General features: G+C 41.9%; 2 protein-coding genes across 5 annotated transcripts in view; one reads left to right on the forward strand and one right to left on the reverse strand.

Moving 5' to 3' along the window:
- Positions 1 to 10,283, forward strand: part of LOC126985867 (uncharacterized protein C05D11.1-like) — a 50,874-nt gene extending 40,591 nt beyond the window's left edge. For 3 of the 4 annotated variants that reach the window (XM_050841349.1, XM_050841351.1, XM_050841350.1), the window contains 6 exons: positions 346 to 488; positions 2,855 to 3,041; positions 3,565 to 3,708; positions 5,206 to 5,366; positions 6,006 to 6,158; positions 6,921 to 10,283. In XM_050841349.1, the coding sequence (XP_050697306.1) occupies positions 346 to 488; positions 2,855 to 3,041; positions 3,565 to 3,708; positions 5,206 to 5,366; positions 6,006 to 6,158; positions 6,921 to 6,975 (843 nt within the window). In that variant the 3' untranslated portion in view covers positions 6,976 to 10,283. Of the gene's footprint in view, positions 1 to 345; positions 489 to 2,854; positions 3,042 to 3,564; positions 3,709 to 5,205; positions 5,371 to 6,005; positions 6,159 to 6,920 lie in introns of those variants that run through there. The other variant, XM_050841352.1, reaches the window with a different exon arrangement.
- Positions 10,284 to 11,651: 1,368 nt separating this feature from the next.
- On the reverse strand, positions 11,652 to 16,591 carry LOC126985620 (MKRN2 opposite strand protein-like; the record flags this gene model as incomplete). The annotated part of the gene is given in 5 exon segments (XM_050840776.1): positions 11,652 to 12,708; positions 13,933 to 14,169; positions 15,954 to 16,031; positions 16,474 to 16,549; positions 16,552 to 16,591. Coding segments are annotated over 5 exon segments (633 nt in total), but the record flags the coding sequence as incomplete, so codon positions are not given.
- Positions 16,592 to 17,120: the final 529 nt, after the last annotated feature.

Here is a 17,120-nt window from a genome sequence, read left to right on the forward strand (position 1 = left end):
GCAGTAAACCAGTATTGTTGTGCGTGTGATTCGTCGCATGCCCATGTTTCTGAGGCATGGGTAAAGGTTGGAAAAACTATACTGAAGATGATTAGGCACATAATTAACCTATTAATAAACTCATCACAAAAAGTTCAATTATGAGAAAATAATATGCATCCACAATACATAATAACCATAGGTGTCAAAAATAAAGGGCAACTCTGAATATTTAGCAGGCTTTATTGTTTTATTCTTTGATTTTTCCCTTGAGCTGTTTCCTTTATTGTAAAAAAAGAACCAGCCAATGAGCTGCCTTTCACCTGTCTCGCATTTGTCCCTCACCTGTCCACCTTCCCCTGCCAGGTGCGACAAGCCATCACAGCCCCGGAGCGCATCACAATCCACATGGCAACAGACCTGGAGAAGCTGTCAGTAAGCACAGATCCCTTCACTGCATGGATGACCTTCTTGGATGCCAACAAGACCAGCCCAACCAAGGAGAAGTTGTGAGTTACCTTATTTTTCTGTTTATTGGTGGTGGTTGAGACTACGTGAGGTAGGACAGGGTAGAACAGAACAAGGGTCCCTCCCACCAGCCTCTCCCTCTGGCAGTGTTCTGGCAGGAAATAGACAGAAGGCAACACCTTGTACCTTACAAGAAACAGAACATGGAAGTTTCACAGTGAAGAAAGGATTACGAAGAGAATACTACCACCTTAGACTAACACTACGTCTGTCCAGTTCTTTAGAGATTAGGAATCTATTATCTTACTATCTATAAAAGTGCAGGGCCCAGATTTATAAAGATACTAACTACCCACTAACATAACTACACACTATTGATTTAGCGACCGACGTCAACTTCAGATTCACAAAGCAAACCTTACATTGTAGATAGAGGCAGCTAGGCCACTGATTGGTTGATGACATCATCGGCCTCGCAGCGAATCACAAGCATGTTTACAGAACCGTCAGCCAATCATAAAGCAGCCGGCTCCAGCTCCTGATTCAAAACAACCTGTTCTCTTTTCCCCATTTTCTTTCTTTTTCCATCATAATAAGACACAATGGCTATTTACAATGTTTCTAAGACCATATTTACTTTATTCCCCCTTTTTACATCTTTGTGAGAAAGACGTTTATGTTGAAATTAAAGGTTTTAAATTTTTTTAAGGTAAACTACTAAATCGTAATCTGGGAACTTATTTCATTGTTTGTTTCACATTTACGTCAAGGTAACTCTGTTGTTTGACATCTTGTTATCTACGAACATGCTTAAGAGGAAGAAAAAGAAGATAAGGAGGAGTTTGAGGCAGGAGGGAAGCAAAGAAAAATATGGGATAGATATCGAGGCAGACAGGAACGTAGGACGGAAGGAAGGTACAAGGGAAAGTTAAGACTGTCTTGCCATATCTGCAGCCCAATTCATGGGCTGTCACCCGACAAAGGTCCATGGTCTCTCCACAGGGGGACAAATATAGAGATGGATGGATGAATGGATGAGGAGGTAGAAAGATGTAGAAAGAAAGGAAGGAAGAATTGAAGGAGGAGGGAGGTCTGGCAGTCCCCCGGCGTCGGTGTTGCCATACCTCCCACACTTCTCATATGCCTCAAAGGGTGTATATCTCATCATTTTATAAAGAAATGGGCTTCTCCTACTCGCAAATTTATATTTCAAGTTGAAAAACACGATTTATAAGCATATATATGTAAATATGATAATATTGCTAGCATTTACTACACCTCCGAGGAAGTAGTTATTTAACAACAAATTTAGTGTCACACAGCGCGACAAAAAGCCTTGTGAATCCGTGCGCTAACTCGTGACGTCATCAAATAGTTGGTAGTTATTTACCGCGGAGCTTTGTGAATCGCAATTTTGTTGATGAGGCCCAAAATTATGCACTAACACTTTGTGAATCCTGGCCCAGATACTGTTAACATAAAATGTATGCTGTAATGTACAGCATAATAATAACAAGACAGTAGTACAGCATCATGTAACATGCAGAAGTTGCAAAGGATGTTATGAAGGTTATACTGAGTTATCTAGAACTTGGAAAAGGAAACAAGGAAAAGGTAGCAAACTTTTAAGAAACACACATCTTCCACTAACTTGGTAGTTATGATAATTATGTGGGTATGGAGGATGAAGAAGGGATGTAGGAATAGTAAAATCTCACAAGACCTTTCCTATGCTTCAGTACCATGGACATAATATTTGGCTCAGCAGGCACAGTTTTGCAGTGAAGAAAAGTAATTTTGAGAAAAACAAATAGGGTGATAAGGGTGAAGGAAGGCAGCAGGATTGTGTGAGAACCTGCCATCACTGTGTTATGCAGTCATAAACTGAGTAACATTGTCAGCATGAAGGGGACATGTTGTGCACCTGTCACCACCAGTCTTTAATCATTACCAGTTATTCATGATCAGGCCTGTTATCATTTACTGTTTGGCATCCTCAGTAAACATGGATTGTGTGGGTGTGTCTGCCCCCTCCTTCCATAAATGCTACAATTTTTTTCATGTTCAGGCTCTGGCAAGGAATGAGTGGGACCAAAACAAAGAACAGTGTTGCCCCCTATGTGCCTCTGCATGGAAACCCAGTCACCCAAAAATGGAGTATCATCCAGCTGCATCCTAGGTCTCTTTGTCCTCCACCACTCCTGACTCTTCGTTCCTCCCCACCACACTTTTGTCTCCCGATTCCTCTTTGCACCCCTCCCATACTCTCCCCTTTCTCCTGATGCCCTGCCCCCTCACCCTCCCTCACTCCTTACTCCCTTGCCCCCTCCCTCCATAAATCCCGACTCCCCACCACTCCTCTCCCAACTCCCCACCACTCATAACTCCACGTTCCTCCCCCCCACAGCCTCAACGTCATCCCGGACAGCAGCATGCACTCCTACGAGGACCTTGGGGCATACACTGGCTACCTGAGTGGTGTGGGGTCAGTGGAGTCTGGCTACCTCCTGCAGGCCACTCGCAGCATCACAGAGCACAGGGACTGGGACCTTCCACCCCTGCTCACGGCCATTCAGTACTTGACGCAGCTTGAGGTAAGGAGGTGCTGGCTTTTCTGTGTTTTGTTCTTTTACTCTGCTATTTAGTACCTGAAAAGTTACTGGTTCATTTTCTCGTCTTCCTTACCTTTTCTGTCTTTCTGCCATGTCAGGTAATGAAAAGCTGAAGAGAAAGAAAAGAAGGGAAGGAAAACAGGAAACCCAAGATAACCGTCAAACTACAATACAGCCAGAAAAAAAAAATAGGAAAGTAGAAAGACAAGAAAATAACAATGCAACAGAGTGAAAAGTTATTGGTTTATTTTCTTGTCTTCCTTTCTTTTTCTGTCTTTCTGGTTTCCTAACTTTTTTTTCTGGCTGTATTGTAGTTTAAGTTGAGGTTGGGTTTTCTGTTTTCCTTCCTTTCCATTTCTTCAGCTATTCATTATTGGACGTGGCTTTAGGTGAGAGGGGGATGGAGTGAATGCACATTAATTTTCTCTTATTCCTGCCATCTCTCTCTCTCTCTCTCTTCTCTCTCTTCTCTCTCTCATGACTCACCTGCCCTACCACTTCTCAGGGTCCGATGTGGAGAGAGATCCGAGGGCGAGGATTGGCCTACTCCTCCAACCTGTACCTGAACCCCGCCCAGGGCCTGCTCATTCTGAAGCTCCTGAGGGCATCACAGCTCACCCGTGCATACAAGGAGGCCCTCAACATACTGGTAAGTCTCTTGTGTGCCTCCAGTCCAGGTGTGTGGAGTCGGAGTTGCTCACTTCAGGCTGGAGTCAGAGTCAGTAAAGATATCTCCAACTCCAACTCCTTTACGATTCGTGTGATGTTGTGTTGTTGGGTGTGGTGTGGCTGGGTTTGATTTGCCTACTACTGTACTGCAGAAGAGGGGAATGGGAACGGGGGGTGAAGTCAGAGTCAAAATTATTTATATCTACACATGTATCTCCACACCCCTGCTCCAATCCCTCCTTAAGTTCTGGAATATCTGAGCAGGTGGATGTGCTGTGCTCTGTGTTCATTAAGGTGTCCAGGGGCTGAGTGAATGTATGAGTGAGTGCGCTTGTCTTTATTGAGGTGTGAAGAGGCTGAATGGGTGTGCATATGGCTCTCAATTTAATGGGCTAATAGAGGAGGATTATAAAAAAAAAAAAACATTTGTAAACATTCGCACTTTTCATTCAGGTCAAGCTTTTGGCCGATACTAATCTGTACATTCCATTTTTGACACTTGGTTATTTTGAAGCCACTGCAAGTCAGAAGAAATGATACTTACATTGGACAAATATGAATAGAAAGTGCACTGCTCTCAAACTTACAGCCAGACACAACACGGAAAATACTGCTGCTGTACATGCTCCCCGACAGACTTATGACTTTATGGTTGACATCCAGAAAATGGCGGTATAGTGGCATTATGATTATCTTGAATTTTGACTGGAAAATCCAAAGTTAGAGAAATTTTGGTACCAGGAATTAAGGGTCAGCTGTACAGGTGTGTCAATTAAGCAGTAGAGGTGCTGAATGCATATATCAGTAAGCTTAATAAAGATGCGTGGTAACAATGACAAGTTTGAATAATTGTCTTGAATATATTAGTGTTGTTATAAGGAGGAGTAGACTGAGGTGGTGTGCAGGTTGAGGTTGTTTGGGCATGTGGAAAGGATGGGTGAAGGTGGTGGGGTGAGGAGTGTGAGGTAGTTGAGTTGATAGTGGGTTGGTCAAGATTGTTTGGGCATGTGGAAAGGATGGGTGAAGGTGGTGCAGAGAGGAGAGTGAGGTAGTTGAGTTGGTAGTGGGTTGGTTAAGATTGTTTGGGCATGTGGAGAGGATGGGTGAGGAGAGTGAGGTAGCTGAGTTGGTAGTGGGTTGGTCAAGATTGTTTGGGCATATGGAGAGGATGGGTGAATGTAGTGGGGTGAGGAGAGTGAAAGTAATAGTTGAAGGTTGAGTTAACAGAAGGAGAGCAAAAAAGACATTACTAATTTCAAAATGACTTGTAGATCATGAGCCAGAGAAACTGCCAAGTATCAAGCAGAATATGAGCCACCATTAATAGATAAAGACTGAGAGACAAGGTTATATGGACCCTCCTAAAATGAATATAGATGTTTGATAGCTGTATATATAGATAATTTGATAGACGTTTGATAGATACAGATATGTGGTGACAATGGCAAGTTTTAGACACAGAACCTTCCTTTCCCAGAACTCACACATCAACGGCACCACGGCCTGGGAGAACACACTGCTGGAGTCGGCCCGAAGTTCACTGATGTTTGAGGTTATTGAGCGGGAGGCGGTGGTGACGGACGTGGCCCAGCAGTCACTCCTCTCATACTTCAGAAAGGTGCCACAGACCTACACCAGGTGAGCCAAGCAGGGCAGGCAGGTGTGTGATCTCAGTCTTCCTTCTCACTGTTTGTCCCCAATGTATTTTGTTTTATTTTCTTGTTATTCTTTTATTGTTTGTTTATAGTTTTGAGTCGCCTTTTCCTTTGACCGTCTCCTAACTTTTTTTTTTATTACCGTTGGTTTTGTTTGTATATTCTCTCCTTTCTCCCTCTTTCTTATTTTTCTCCTTTCTCTTTACTGTTACTGATCATTTCGCTCCTGCTTTTTCCATACTTCTGCGTCCCTTACTCCATTCATTAATTTCTTTCTTCATTTCTTTGTCCATTCCTTGTATCCTCTTGAGTCTTCCCTTTATTTGTCTTGTAACTTATTTTGTCGTTTTTCCTTATTATTCTTACTGTTTATTCTATTCGTATTTTTTCTCTCCTTGCTGTTTCTTTTTTCTCCTTACTCTTTACTTCCTACTTGTTTCATTTCTGTTTCCCTTACTCCATCCATTAATTTCTCCATCTCCATCTGTTCCCATTCCTTTGTTTGTCTCACTATGGTTATCTCTGTTTTATCGGTTTCATTTTCCCTCCCTTCTTCACATCTGTTTCTTTTCCCTTTTCCCCTCCTTCCTTCACACACTCACATTCCCCATCCTTCCCACAGAGAGCTCATCGACAGGATTGCTAAGGTCACACTGGAGGACGTGAAGCGTGTTGCCCTCAAGTACTTCACGCCCCTCGTGCATCCCAAGACCTCCAAGACCGTCGTTGTCTGCCACCCATCCAACATAAAGGAGACCATTTCAGACCTGGAGAAGTGAGTTGCCCCCCCCCCCTTACTTTTTTTTATGTTCTCTGTTTTTTTGGTGTATTTTCCATTGTTCTTCCATTACTTTTACATTTCTGGTTTCTTCCCCCCCCCCAGGTCCTCTTGGGGAGTTTCCCATGATCTCTGTTTTCTCATCCTAGGTCTTTGTAGTTGGTTTTCCCCATGCGTTTCTGTTTTCTGTTTCCTATGTGCGTTTTCCCAAGCTTTATCTTCCATTTTCTCTTCATAGGTCAGGTCAGCGAGTTTCCCCATGTTTTTCCTTCAGTTCTGTTTCCAGGTCCTTTTAAGGGAAGTGTCACATCATTTCTTAAATATAATCATGGCAATACACTGGTGATTATGTGAAACAATATATGCCTATGCTGAAATAATCTGTATTCATTTTCAGATCCATAGCCATAACCAGCATCTTTCTGCCATCCCTTTCACTGGTAAACTCTGGAGCAGCCTTCCTCCTTCCTATTACTTTAACACGTTCACAGGAATATCAAGACATCTCTCTAACCAAATATGATCATCTCTTTGGAATATTTCTACTATCCTCTTTGATGGATTAGCATTTTTTTTTTCCTCCTTGAGCTGCCTCCTTTACCTTAAAAAATCCTCCTAGATATCCAGTAATGCACTGAGTCAGCCTCTTTGTGGTTGTTTGGATGTGTCTGCACTATGCTTCAAAGCAAACCAGTATGTATGAATCACACCATATTGGTGAAACAGTGGTGATGACTAATGATGGCGATGTGTTTGCAGGTTTGGCCAAAATCTAAATGTAGTGGAAGCCCTTGAAAGTAGCAGATTTGCCTAATGGACCACAGGTTAAATGAACCTGGCCATGACTACCACCACCACGACTGCTACAAAGCTAAATCTTCATGGCACCTGCCAGAGCAGTAACAACCTTTCTGTTCCTCGTCACCATCTTCAGTGTCACATCAACAAGCAAAGTCCACAGAACAAGAACAAAATGAAAGTCTTGAGGGTCACACTAAGAACAGAAAAAAACAGGGCATCAGTAGAACAAGAGTAGAACAAAACAGTCTTGAGGGTCACACTTCAGAAAAATAAGCAGGGCAATAGAAAATTCAAAGTCTTGGTTACATACACCAGAAGAAAATAGAAATCAATTGTTGATAGATTTATTTTCAAGTGTTTATTTTTGTATCCTTGCATAATGTAACGTATGCTACAAGAAGAGACTAGTTAATCACTGAACTAACAGATGTGCTTGAGAGTAGTTTGTAATGTTTAGTGTTTGTTTACTGCACTGGTGCTTTTGATTTACACACGTTTTAATGTCACTTTCCTTATAAGAGAGTATGTATTTACTTTAATCCTACGTAATTCAGTATCCTGAAGCTCTTTTAGGTTATTGCTTCCCTAAGAATAAGATCAGTCTTGTGTGATGTGAGATCTTAAGGAGACATTATTATTTTTATCTTCACTTAAGTTACAAGAGAATAATATAACATCGTCTGAGAACATACTTATGTAGCATTATTTTTAACATATCATTATTTTTGTCACCAGCCTTGAGAAGGGTGCTTCAGGCATTAAAAAGACAAGATAACAGATCATGTACCACTTGACGCAATATATCACAGCAGCCTCGCTAGACTAGGAGAAATAATTTATTATGTTTGAAATATTCCTTTGCAACCACAGTGCTTATAAGGGTCAGACTCAGGGTAACACGTCTTTTGAATATCTCTTTCTTCTTTCCCTGGAGACTTATATTATTATTATTGTTAGTATTATTGCTATTATTATTATTATTATTGTTATTAACCTAAGTAGCAGCAGCTCCTTCATGACAGCTTAGTGGGGTACACACACACACACACAAACACAGTAATGGTGAGCACTGCAACACTGCCTTACATAACAAATCAAGGGCACTTAATGCAACATATATACTACCCAGAACAAGAATGTGAATTGGTCTCGTTTTCATTCCATGATTTTTTAGCCTCGGTTTACTACTTCAAATGTCAGTTTTAGGGATTAAATGTAAACTTTTTTAAGTGCAATGGCAAATCTTAGCTTTAAATTACTTTTGGAGCAGTATTTTTTTAATCACACAAATGCACACATACGGCAAATAAATATTGATTATGTTGATATAATCATACATTCCTCAGCCCTTATTTTTGATGGCATGGGAACATTTAAGTCTTTAAATACTGTAAATGCACACACTCACACACATTGGAGAGGCAGCGGCTGAGTGGTCAGTGTGCAGGCATAGTGTCCTGGAGGACCTGGGTTTAAGTACTGCCTGCCACTGCAAGCTGACAATTTTCTGTCATTGCTGAGTAGCCAAAGACTATCCACATAATGCCCTGATGACCACCTAGCAACCTGGACTCTGGTGAAATTCACTAAAGGGAATTAAGTGGAACTCCAGGGGATAGTATAAACTAACCAAAAATGGTGCCACTATAAACACTTTCCTACACCACTAACAGACTAGGGCTGACCAACACGCCCTATCAAGAATGCCTAACGGCACAATTGGTTGAACCTAACAAAAGGGTGGGAACTTGTAACACACACACACACACACACACACACACACACACACACACACACACACACACACACACACACACACGTGTTGAGGTAAGGTAAAGCTATGATGATGAGGGGGGGGGGGGTTGAAATAGGTGGGGGGTAGGAGTGGGAGGAGGATGGTTTGAGGGAATCGGCTGCCTGTATAAAATTGTCCAAGGAAAAAAAAATAGTTAAAGCAAATATTGGCTTTTAAGTTAGGAAAGGTAGGAAAACATTCATGAAAGCGAATTTGCATTGCATGAACTTTCATAAAGTTAAGTTTGCCTGTACCAATACTTTGTTGACTTTTCTTTTTTTGTCTTAAAAGCTTTTTTTCCCATGCTCACATGGGGTTGCTGTTTGGGAATTGTGGCTTAGAGATGCCCTTCCTGACATCATGCATTGTAACTAAGATTCAAGCTGCCTTGCCCTGGCTCTTACCCTCCATGGCTTGGCACTCTTACCTGCTAGACCACCATGCCCCACCCACCACTACTTTCTGTACTACCACTAAACAACAACAACTAACCTTTCCATTTGCAATCCTCAATTCCTCTTGGAGTGAGTCTGCCATCAAGGACACTTAGGTGGAACTTGAGCTCTCATTCTCCCATATTGATGCTGCCAGTTGCTTCTTGAGCTCTTTCACCTCCCCCTCCTGCACGCCAGCCATGCCCGGTGGAGTCACCATCATACCTTGCTGCTCCACATCCTTGTCCTTCTGTTTCTCCAGGGCTTCACTCATGCTCCTCCTCTCAGCACACACCTCATAATCCTGCATAAATCTGTCCATGCTCTCCTGTAGTTCCTCAACTCTTGAAAGTCTCGGTTTCATTGGTGACTCCATTTTCCACAGAGGCAGAGTGGGGGGAGTTAAAACAAAAGTTTGGGAGGTGTACATTCCTAACCTCAACCTCCTGTACCATACAAGCTACATTTTCTTTGGTTGCTTATAATAATACATAAAGAAATACACATTTATAGTCTCCAGGTTTCAGGGATAATTAATACTTTGAAATCTGGCTGCAGTGAAACTATTAGCATGCCAAGGTTCACTTAGGTGTATTATAGATTTTACTGAATGTAATTGTGTGTGGATCTGCTCAAATTACTTGAAACAATCAAAAGTATCAAGAAACTTCTGGCCTTAACAAATATTTTTCTTTTTGAAGACTTGTTTTCTTTGTTGAGATGGCATGAGAGCTTGTTAGCTTTTTTAACTCTTGATCTTCCTCCTCTTACTGGAAAAAAAAAGTCTTCCAATGTTTGCTTAGGCTGTGAAAGGAGAGTTTGTAAGCCGAGTGTTGTGTTGTGCCAGGCTTGTGTTCCTGTGCTGCAGGTGTCAACATGCAGCATTACATTCAAGTAACACAAAAATGAGTAGAATGGTGAAGTATTCCAATTGTGTTGCTGTTTCTGCCATACCATTACTAATACAGACAACGCTTGCACACATGTGCTCTCACACACACACACACACACACACACACACACACACACACACACCTAAGTAAGTTTACATTCACCTATTTATTATTAAACAGAATAAATTTTTATATGCCTTGTGTTCTTTTATTAAGCCAATAGGATACTTTTTGACTTACAAATATGTCTAAGCCTACAATGCAAACAGCAAATAAATATTGGCATAAATGAACTATTAATAATTAACAAAGGAATGGCAAAGTTAGGCTATCTGAGTTAATCCAACCAGGGATCAAACTGCTCAAGCGGCGCCTGCCCTGCCCCTCCACCACTCGGAGGTTAAAAGTGAAAGGCTCACTCTGCCTCTCACCCAACCTCAACTCAGAATGGGGCAGCTATGGCTTTACTCTTCTGGCACGGGCTTTCATGACATACAGGAGTTGACGTTGGGTGAGAGACAGGGTGAGCCTTTCACTTTTAACCTTGAGTAGTAGAGGTGGTTAGAAGCGCCGTGTGAACGGTTCAATCCCTGGCTGGGTTAACTCAGATCAAAGGAATATAAACCAGTAAAACAATAAATATAATAAAAAGGCAAAAAGAAAAGGAATAGGCAAGAAAAATACTACTACAATAGAAAATCTGGAAAGAAAAGGACCAAAAAGGAAAATTACACAAACCTAATACAGTAAACACTCTATAAATTGGACCTCTATGTTTTGGATAGATAAATCAGGCTCTTTCAGGGTTTAAGACATCCATAAATCGGACCAAAATGCAGGATACATGTTTAGACAATGTCGTGGTGGATGTAAATCATTAACCCTTTCCATCCATGACACAGACGTCGGCGTCACAGCATGGAAGGGGTCAAGAGGAAATGGAAGAGGATTAATCCTCTTCTAAACCTTTCAATCCTCCTCTAAATTCCACTTAATCCTCTTACATTTCCTCTTAAGATGTTTAGAAAAGGATTAAAAGGTTTAGAAGAGGACTAACCCTTTTCATACGGCGACGCCGTCGGACACCGACGTCGGCGGAGTGAAGGGGTTAAAGTATTGGTTTATAGCTAGGAATTTGGCACAAGTCTGGTCTGCGTCATTTTGAAACAAAGGCTGCTTGTCTCACTTGCCCCTCCTGAACCCTTACCAGCACACGGCAAAAGGAATGTGGGCACTCATTGGTTGGTTTATTTTTTTGATCATATAAGTGAACAAAGGGATTAGTTAAATTAATTTTCAAATTCAACAATAGTTTAGATTTGTGTGCACCAGATACAACTCGTAACTTATTCCCCCCAAAACTATCTCCCTGATGTGCATGATGTGCCATGTACATTTTTGTTCCATGGCTTGTTTATAACCACAGGCCTCACTGCCGTCACCTCTCCCTCGCTGCCCCAGTGCACAAGACAACTCTACTCCAGTTCACTCGTGGTGTCTTAATTTTTTATGGAAGAAGTAATTAGAATCACTGGTCAACCCTGAATCAGCCTCGTTTGGCTATGCATTTTTTTTTTTTTTTTTTATAGCAGATTTTACTCTTGGATAAAGCCTCCCCCAATTAGTCTGATTTATGGAGGGTTTACTGTATCATTTACAAAGAACCACAAATATGAATAATTGCATATGATAAGGTTGCATATGATATGATGGAATAGAATAACTCGGAAAAATTTAACACAAGCAAAAGAAATCTCGTACATAATAAATACTTCACAACTAAGGAAAAATATGTGCAAAGATTTTTCATTTTGTGAAGAACATAATCACATTCCCCAAGCTTTTCAATCACCACTCACTGACCCCCCTCATATCTATGTTCAGACACCATGGACTAACACAATTTGTCATATTCATTCATCCCATTATTACCTACTACATTTATTTTTTCAATGTACCAACAAAACGTTTGTTTAATTATTAATGAGAATAATATGGATGATGGTCACAATAATCAAAGTATTAAATCCCAAACATCCCCATTTAATGCAAAAATGTGGCTCAGTGACTGCCGGCAGCCATAAGGAAATCTGAGCCATGCTACTTCCGTGGAAAAAGAGTAGTCTGCAAGGGTGGTCTGTTATCCCTTTTAAATATGGGTGCCTCATATTTGAAACAAGAAATAGCTCTATATAACTTTCTAAAACTATACTGCTTGATGTAATGATGGAAGAAAAGAAGCAAACTACCAATTAGATGTGAGAATATAAAGAATTAAAAACACAGGAAACAACTAGTACTACCCTATTAACAACAACAACAACAACATCAACACTATAACACACAAAAGAAAACAAGGCAATCATAACAAAGAGGAAAACAGGCACACACATACAACAATTTTATCTTTTTTCCTACCCTATCACCGCTTGACTGCCACCTGGCCGTCCACTCTGAGCCGCCTGTAGAGGGAGATGTAACGCGCGGCAGAGGTAGTGTGAGGGAGAAGGAGCTGCGCACAGAGGCTTGTCTTGGTCAGGCTCTTCACATCCAGCCCCGGCGGACCCAAGGCTTGCAGGAAGGCCAGCACGAATGAGTAGCAGTTGTGTGAAGCCTCAGAGTACCTAAGCATGGGATGGGGTGCAATGGATTAAACAAGGTACTGGCAATAAAGTCTTTTTTTTAAGGCCCTTTTTAGTGGACTGACTTTTACATGAATATTACTTTTCCAGGGAGTTAAATATTTTCTTACATCAAATATGTTATAGCTACCCTTTGAGATGTCAACATCTACAGGAAATCATACTCTATATGAGTAGTGGAGTAGGCAGCCAGATGCCTCCACAACAGGCATCGGCCACTTTTGGCGAGGAAAAAATTAGGGAGACCATCTTTACTTATTCTCCCTTCACTGAAATTTCTCTCATAGGATATTGCAAAGTCACCACTAGGTTTGGCTTTCATCTCCCTTTGCTGACAAGCTTACAACTTTGTTCTTCTTAATGATCTAGAGCAGCTGGTTCAGCACCTGACATATCTCCCTGACTGGATTGGAGACACAACACTCTACACCTCTTCCTAACCTCTAACCCTTCAGCTTAGTCTACTGAATTATACTCTCTATCAGGCTCTCCAAATTTCTTTAATCTGTCCTATAGCCTTGGCACAGCCTCTTGACCCACTGCGCAAGTGGTACTTTTTTTAGCACACTCTTTTGTTGATCATAAGTGATTTTTAAAAAAACAAACTACTCTTTCCACTCATATGCCAATGACTCTACTCTGCATTATATACTCCACATCTCTACACAAAAGACCATCTCAGCAGGATTATATAACTCAAGACTGGATGCTGAAGAAAACTTAACCTCTGACCTTGCTATTATTTTTGACTGGGCCAGAAGGAACTTTCGTGTCTTTCAATCCCTCAAAAACTCAATTTCTACACTTGACAACTTAACAATCTTCCCAACAACTATCCCATTATCTTTAATAGTACAGCTGTCTCTCATTATGCCTTTAGCTCAAAACATCAACTGGACACTGCATATCTCATCTTTCATTAAATCATCTTCCTCAAAGTTAGACATTTTGCATTACAGTGCATCTCCACCAGTTCCCAGATGCTAACTATATACAAGATCGAGCCTTATCTGTCCATCTCAGACTTTTTTTATTGCCTGCCTATGAATCTTGTGGAAAGAGATTTTTTTTTTTTCATTTTAGAAAGAATCATTAGTCATATGTTCATAGCAGCAAGACCATCTCTTCACCCGACCTTGATAACTACCTCAAATATGGTTGTCCTCAGGGAATTAGGGGTTTTATCCTCACACATCCCCAACCCACCTTTCCGGGCTCCAGGTGGCAGCGTCCTCAGCCAGGGTGTGCAGACTAAAGTTCCAGTACTCCTTCCACACAGCGTCGAGGTGGTCAGGTGCGGCAGGGTCTGTGATGATGGGCACAGCGAGGGCCTGCGTCCATGAGGAGGTGTAGTCGCTGTGCAGACCCTCCACGTCATACTCGTACACCACACCTTCACTATCCGTCACCCCAATATGAAGGTCTTGGCTCCCCCGGTAGTCACTGTGGTGGAGGATTTTAAGGAATAAGTTAATTGTTTTTCACAGGCAGGGCAGTCATGAGGGCTAAACCAGATCATGAAAAATGCCTGCAACAAACACTTGCCTGCAACTCCACAAAAGTTAAGAGTCTGCAAAAAGTAAAATGTGGAGGTGGCCAGAGGTGGAGGTGGTAGTGGTGGTGGTGGTTGTACTAGTGGCTGTGGTGGTGAGTTGGTATGAAGAAAGTGGAGTTTGAAGTAGGATGGGTTGTGTAAAGGTGTTTTAATTGATGTGGCCACGAGGCATAATAAGGTGGGTCTGTGAGGTGAGAAGGGTTGTGCAAATGGGGTGGCAGGGGTTGTATATTAAGTGTATATACCAATATGTATTTACCAAGTTGAATATGCAGCCATGAGGTCCTATCTCACTATCTTCAACTGGTAAAGTTTTGCTTATTCAAGTTTTAGGGCTAGACAATCTCCCTGCCCAGGCTATTCCACAATTCAGTGCATCTGTGTCTGTGGAAAACTGTATTTCAAGATATATTATGAACGTTTGCCTTGTTCAGATACGTACTTTCTATGCTCTCCTGTTGCTCCCATCCTATACAAACAGATCTCTATCAATGCAGTCTGCTTCCAACATTGCCCTGAGAAGTGCAATCCTCTCTCTCTTTTTTATCTAAAGATGGCAAGCCCAACATTTTCAGCCTTTCTTTGTTGAGTGTCGATCAGGCTGGGAACTATCTTGGTTGCTAATCTTTGTGTTCACCTGATTTTGTTTATTTCTCTCTTTTCAGGCAAGGACCACACCACTGCCACATATTCCAGCTTGGGGGAGATCAGAATCACTATCAATTTGTACTTGCTTTTCTTTATGCACTGAATTTAATTTCCCACACCTGACTCCATTCATAAATCATGTCAAGATCTGGCACCACTTTGCAATCCCCCTCCACTTAACCTTCATGATCTTTGCATCACCTACCAACAGGCTTGCATATAATTGGTCCTTCTGTCCACCATATTGTTAACATAAATTAAGACATTAAAAACTCCAGCACAAATACCTACCTACAGGACTTCACCTCTTACTCCCAAGCTGCTTCGGATACTTTCACCATCTGAGAATTTGCCAGAGTTGGGCAAAGAGTAGTTTTCTATCTATGCATTGTAGTATTCAGTAAGTTTTGAGGAGACTTTACATTTAGGAAATCTGGAGATATAATTCTTTATGAAAAGCTGAAGCGGTCATTTGTGCCTTAATTTCTGTGTGTATTTCTCCAATACATCTTATACTAGAATGCAGATCTTGTTGAAGCACTATTAACAGCTGGTCAGTTTGATGCCTTATCATTTGCACAACACAAGCTGTCACTGCCACTGCCACATTTTTTAATGCAGTCACCAAAAAGCTTGTTTTACACAGCGAGATTTCACCCTCGTCTGCCACATTCTACAAATGCATGATGCACCTTATGAAATCCTTAAAATCTTACCATCTGTGGGTTCCCACAGAAGCTGACAGCCTTAAAGTGTATTGATATAATTGATCGATGTTGCCTCTAAATTGTTACACACACAAAGGACGGTAACTTCCAGGTGTCCTTTGCAAAATGATGCCAAGTTCTTTAAGAAACTGAAAGGTCATAAGGACAATGATTTCTCACTCTACTTGATTTGAATGAAGAGAGCGGCAAACAAATATACGTAGCAACTTTATATGAGTTGGTGATGATACTACTACTACTACTACCACTATTATTCATGTATATGTATATTAATTGTTTCTAGATGTAGTACTCACTGTAAAAAGTCTCCCCTGGTGGGCTTGATGACGAGGCAGCAGGGTGCTTGTGAGGCCCTGACGAAAGGGTACGGCACCCTGCAAAGAGGCAAGGGGGGGGGGGGGGGGTTATGGCCCTGGAAGTAGTCACAGGCTCGGACTATGTATAATTATGCATTTTGCTTAGAGTCTAATGTAAAATGAAAAGCTGGGACTTTCTAAATGCTCACTACTCCCTTAACAGCCCGCCAAGAAAGTAAGCATTACACATTTACTGTTACCATCATGTCTTCGCAGTACTTCCCGGTGTTCAGTTCTCAGTTCAATGGGGTCATTTCTAACGAAGAATACATTATTGCATTACTTATTACATATTTCTCATTAGAACTGAAAACATACATTGGGTTAACATAAATGACCCTGACTTCCACTGAGAAGCTTATCATAACATCTTACCTAGCACTGTAGTTATAGAAGCTCATCCATTCAATACCTAACACGAGTGGCATGGATCGTCCAGCACCACACCAGCCACACTCACCTGAAGGGCGGCGCGGGGAGGGGCTGCGTGGTGAGGTCCCCGCCGCAGAGGCCACAGGAGGGCCCAAGCGTGAAGGCAGGCGCCCCCCTACCAGTGCGAAGCCGGGGTCCAGGTGAGAGATGAGATGATGATGAGGGCTGAATGACACGCCTTAAGGCTGGAAAGAAAAATACCAGCTGACTAACAGAGTAGACATATAAGCACAATGTAGAGAGGACAAGAAGTAGTGGAGGGCTGTGGAGTGGGAGAAGGAAAAGGCAGGTTGGAAGGAGAGAGGAAGACAAGGATAGCTGGGTGCAGGCAGGAAGCTAACGAGGGGTATTTCAGGAGGGGGGAAAAGGGAAAGGCAGGTTGGAAGGAGAGAGGAAGACAAGGATAGCTGGGTGCAGGCAGGAAGCTAACGAGGGGTATTTCAGGAGGGGGGAAAAGGGAAAGGCAGGTTGGAAGGAGAGAGGAAGACAAGGATAGCTGGGTGCAGGCAGGAAGCTAACGAGGGGTATTTCAGGAGGGGGGAAAAGGGAAAGGCAGGTTGGAAGGAGAGAGGAAGACAAGGATAGCTGGGTGCAGGCAGGAAGCTAACGAGGGGTATTTCAGGAGGGGGGAAAAGGGAAAGGCAGGTTTGCAGATTCAAAGCTAAACACGTTGTA

The sequence above is a fragment of the Eriocheir sinensis genome, chromosome 60 (genome assembly GCF_024679095.1).
Source record: "Eriocheir sinensis breed Jianghai 21 chromosome 60, ASM2467909v1, whole genome shotgun sequence".
NCBI lineage: Eukaryota > Metazoa > Arthropoda > Malacostraca > Decapoda > Varunidae > Eriocheir > Eriocheir sinensis.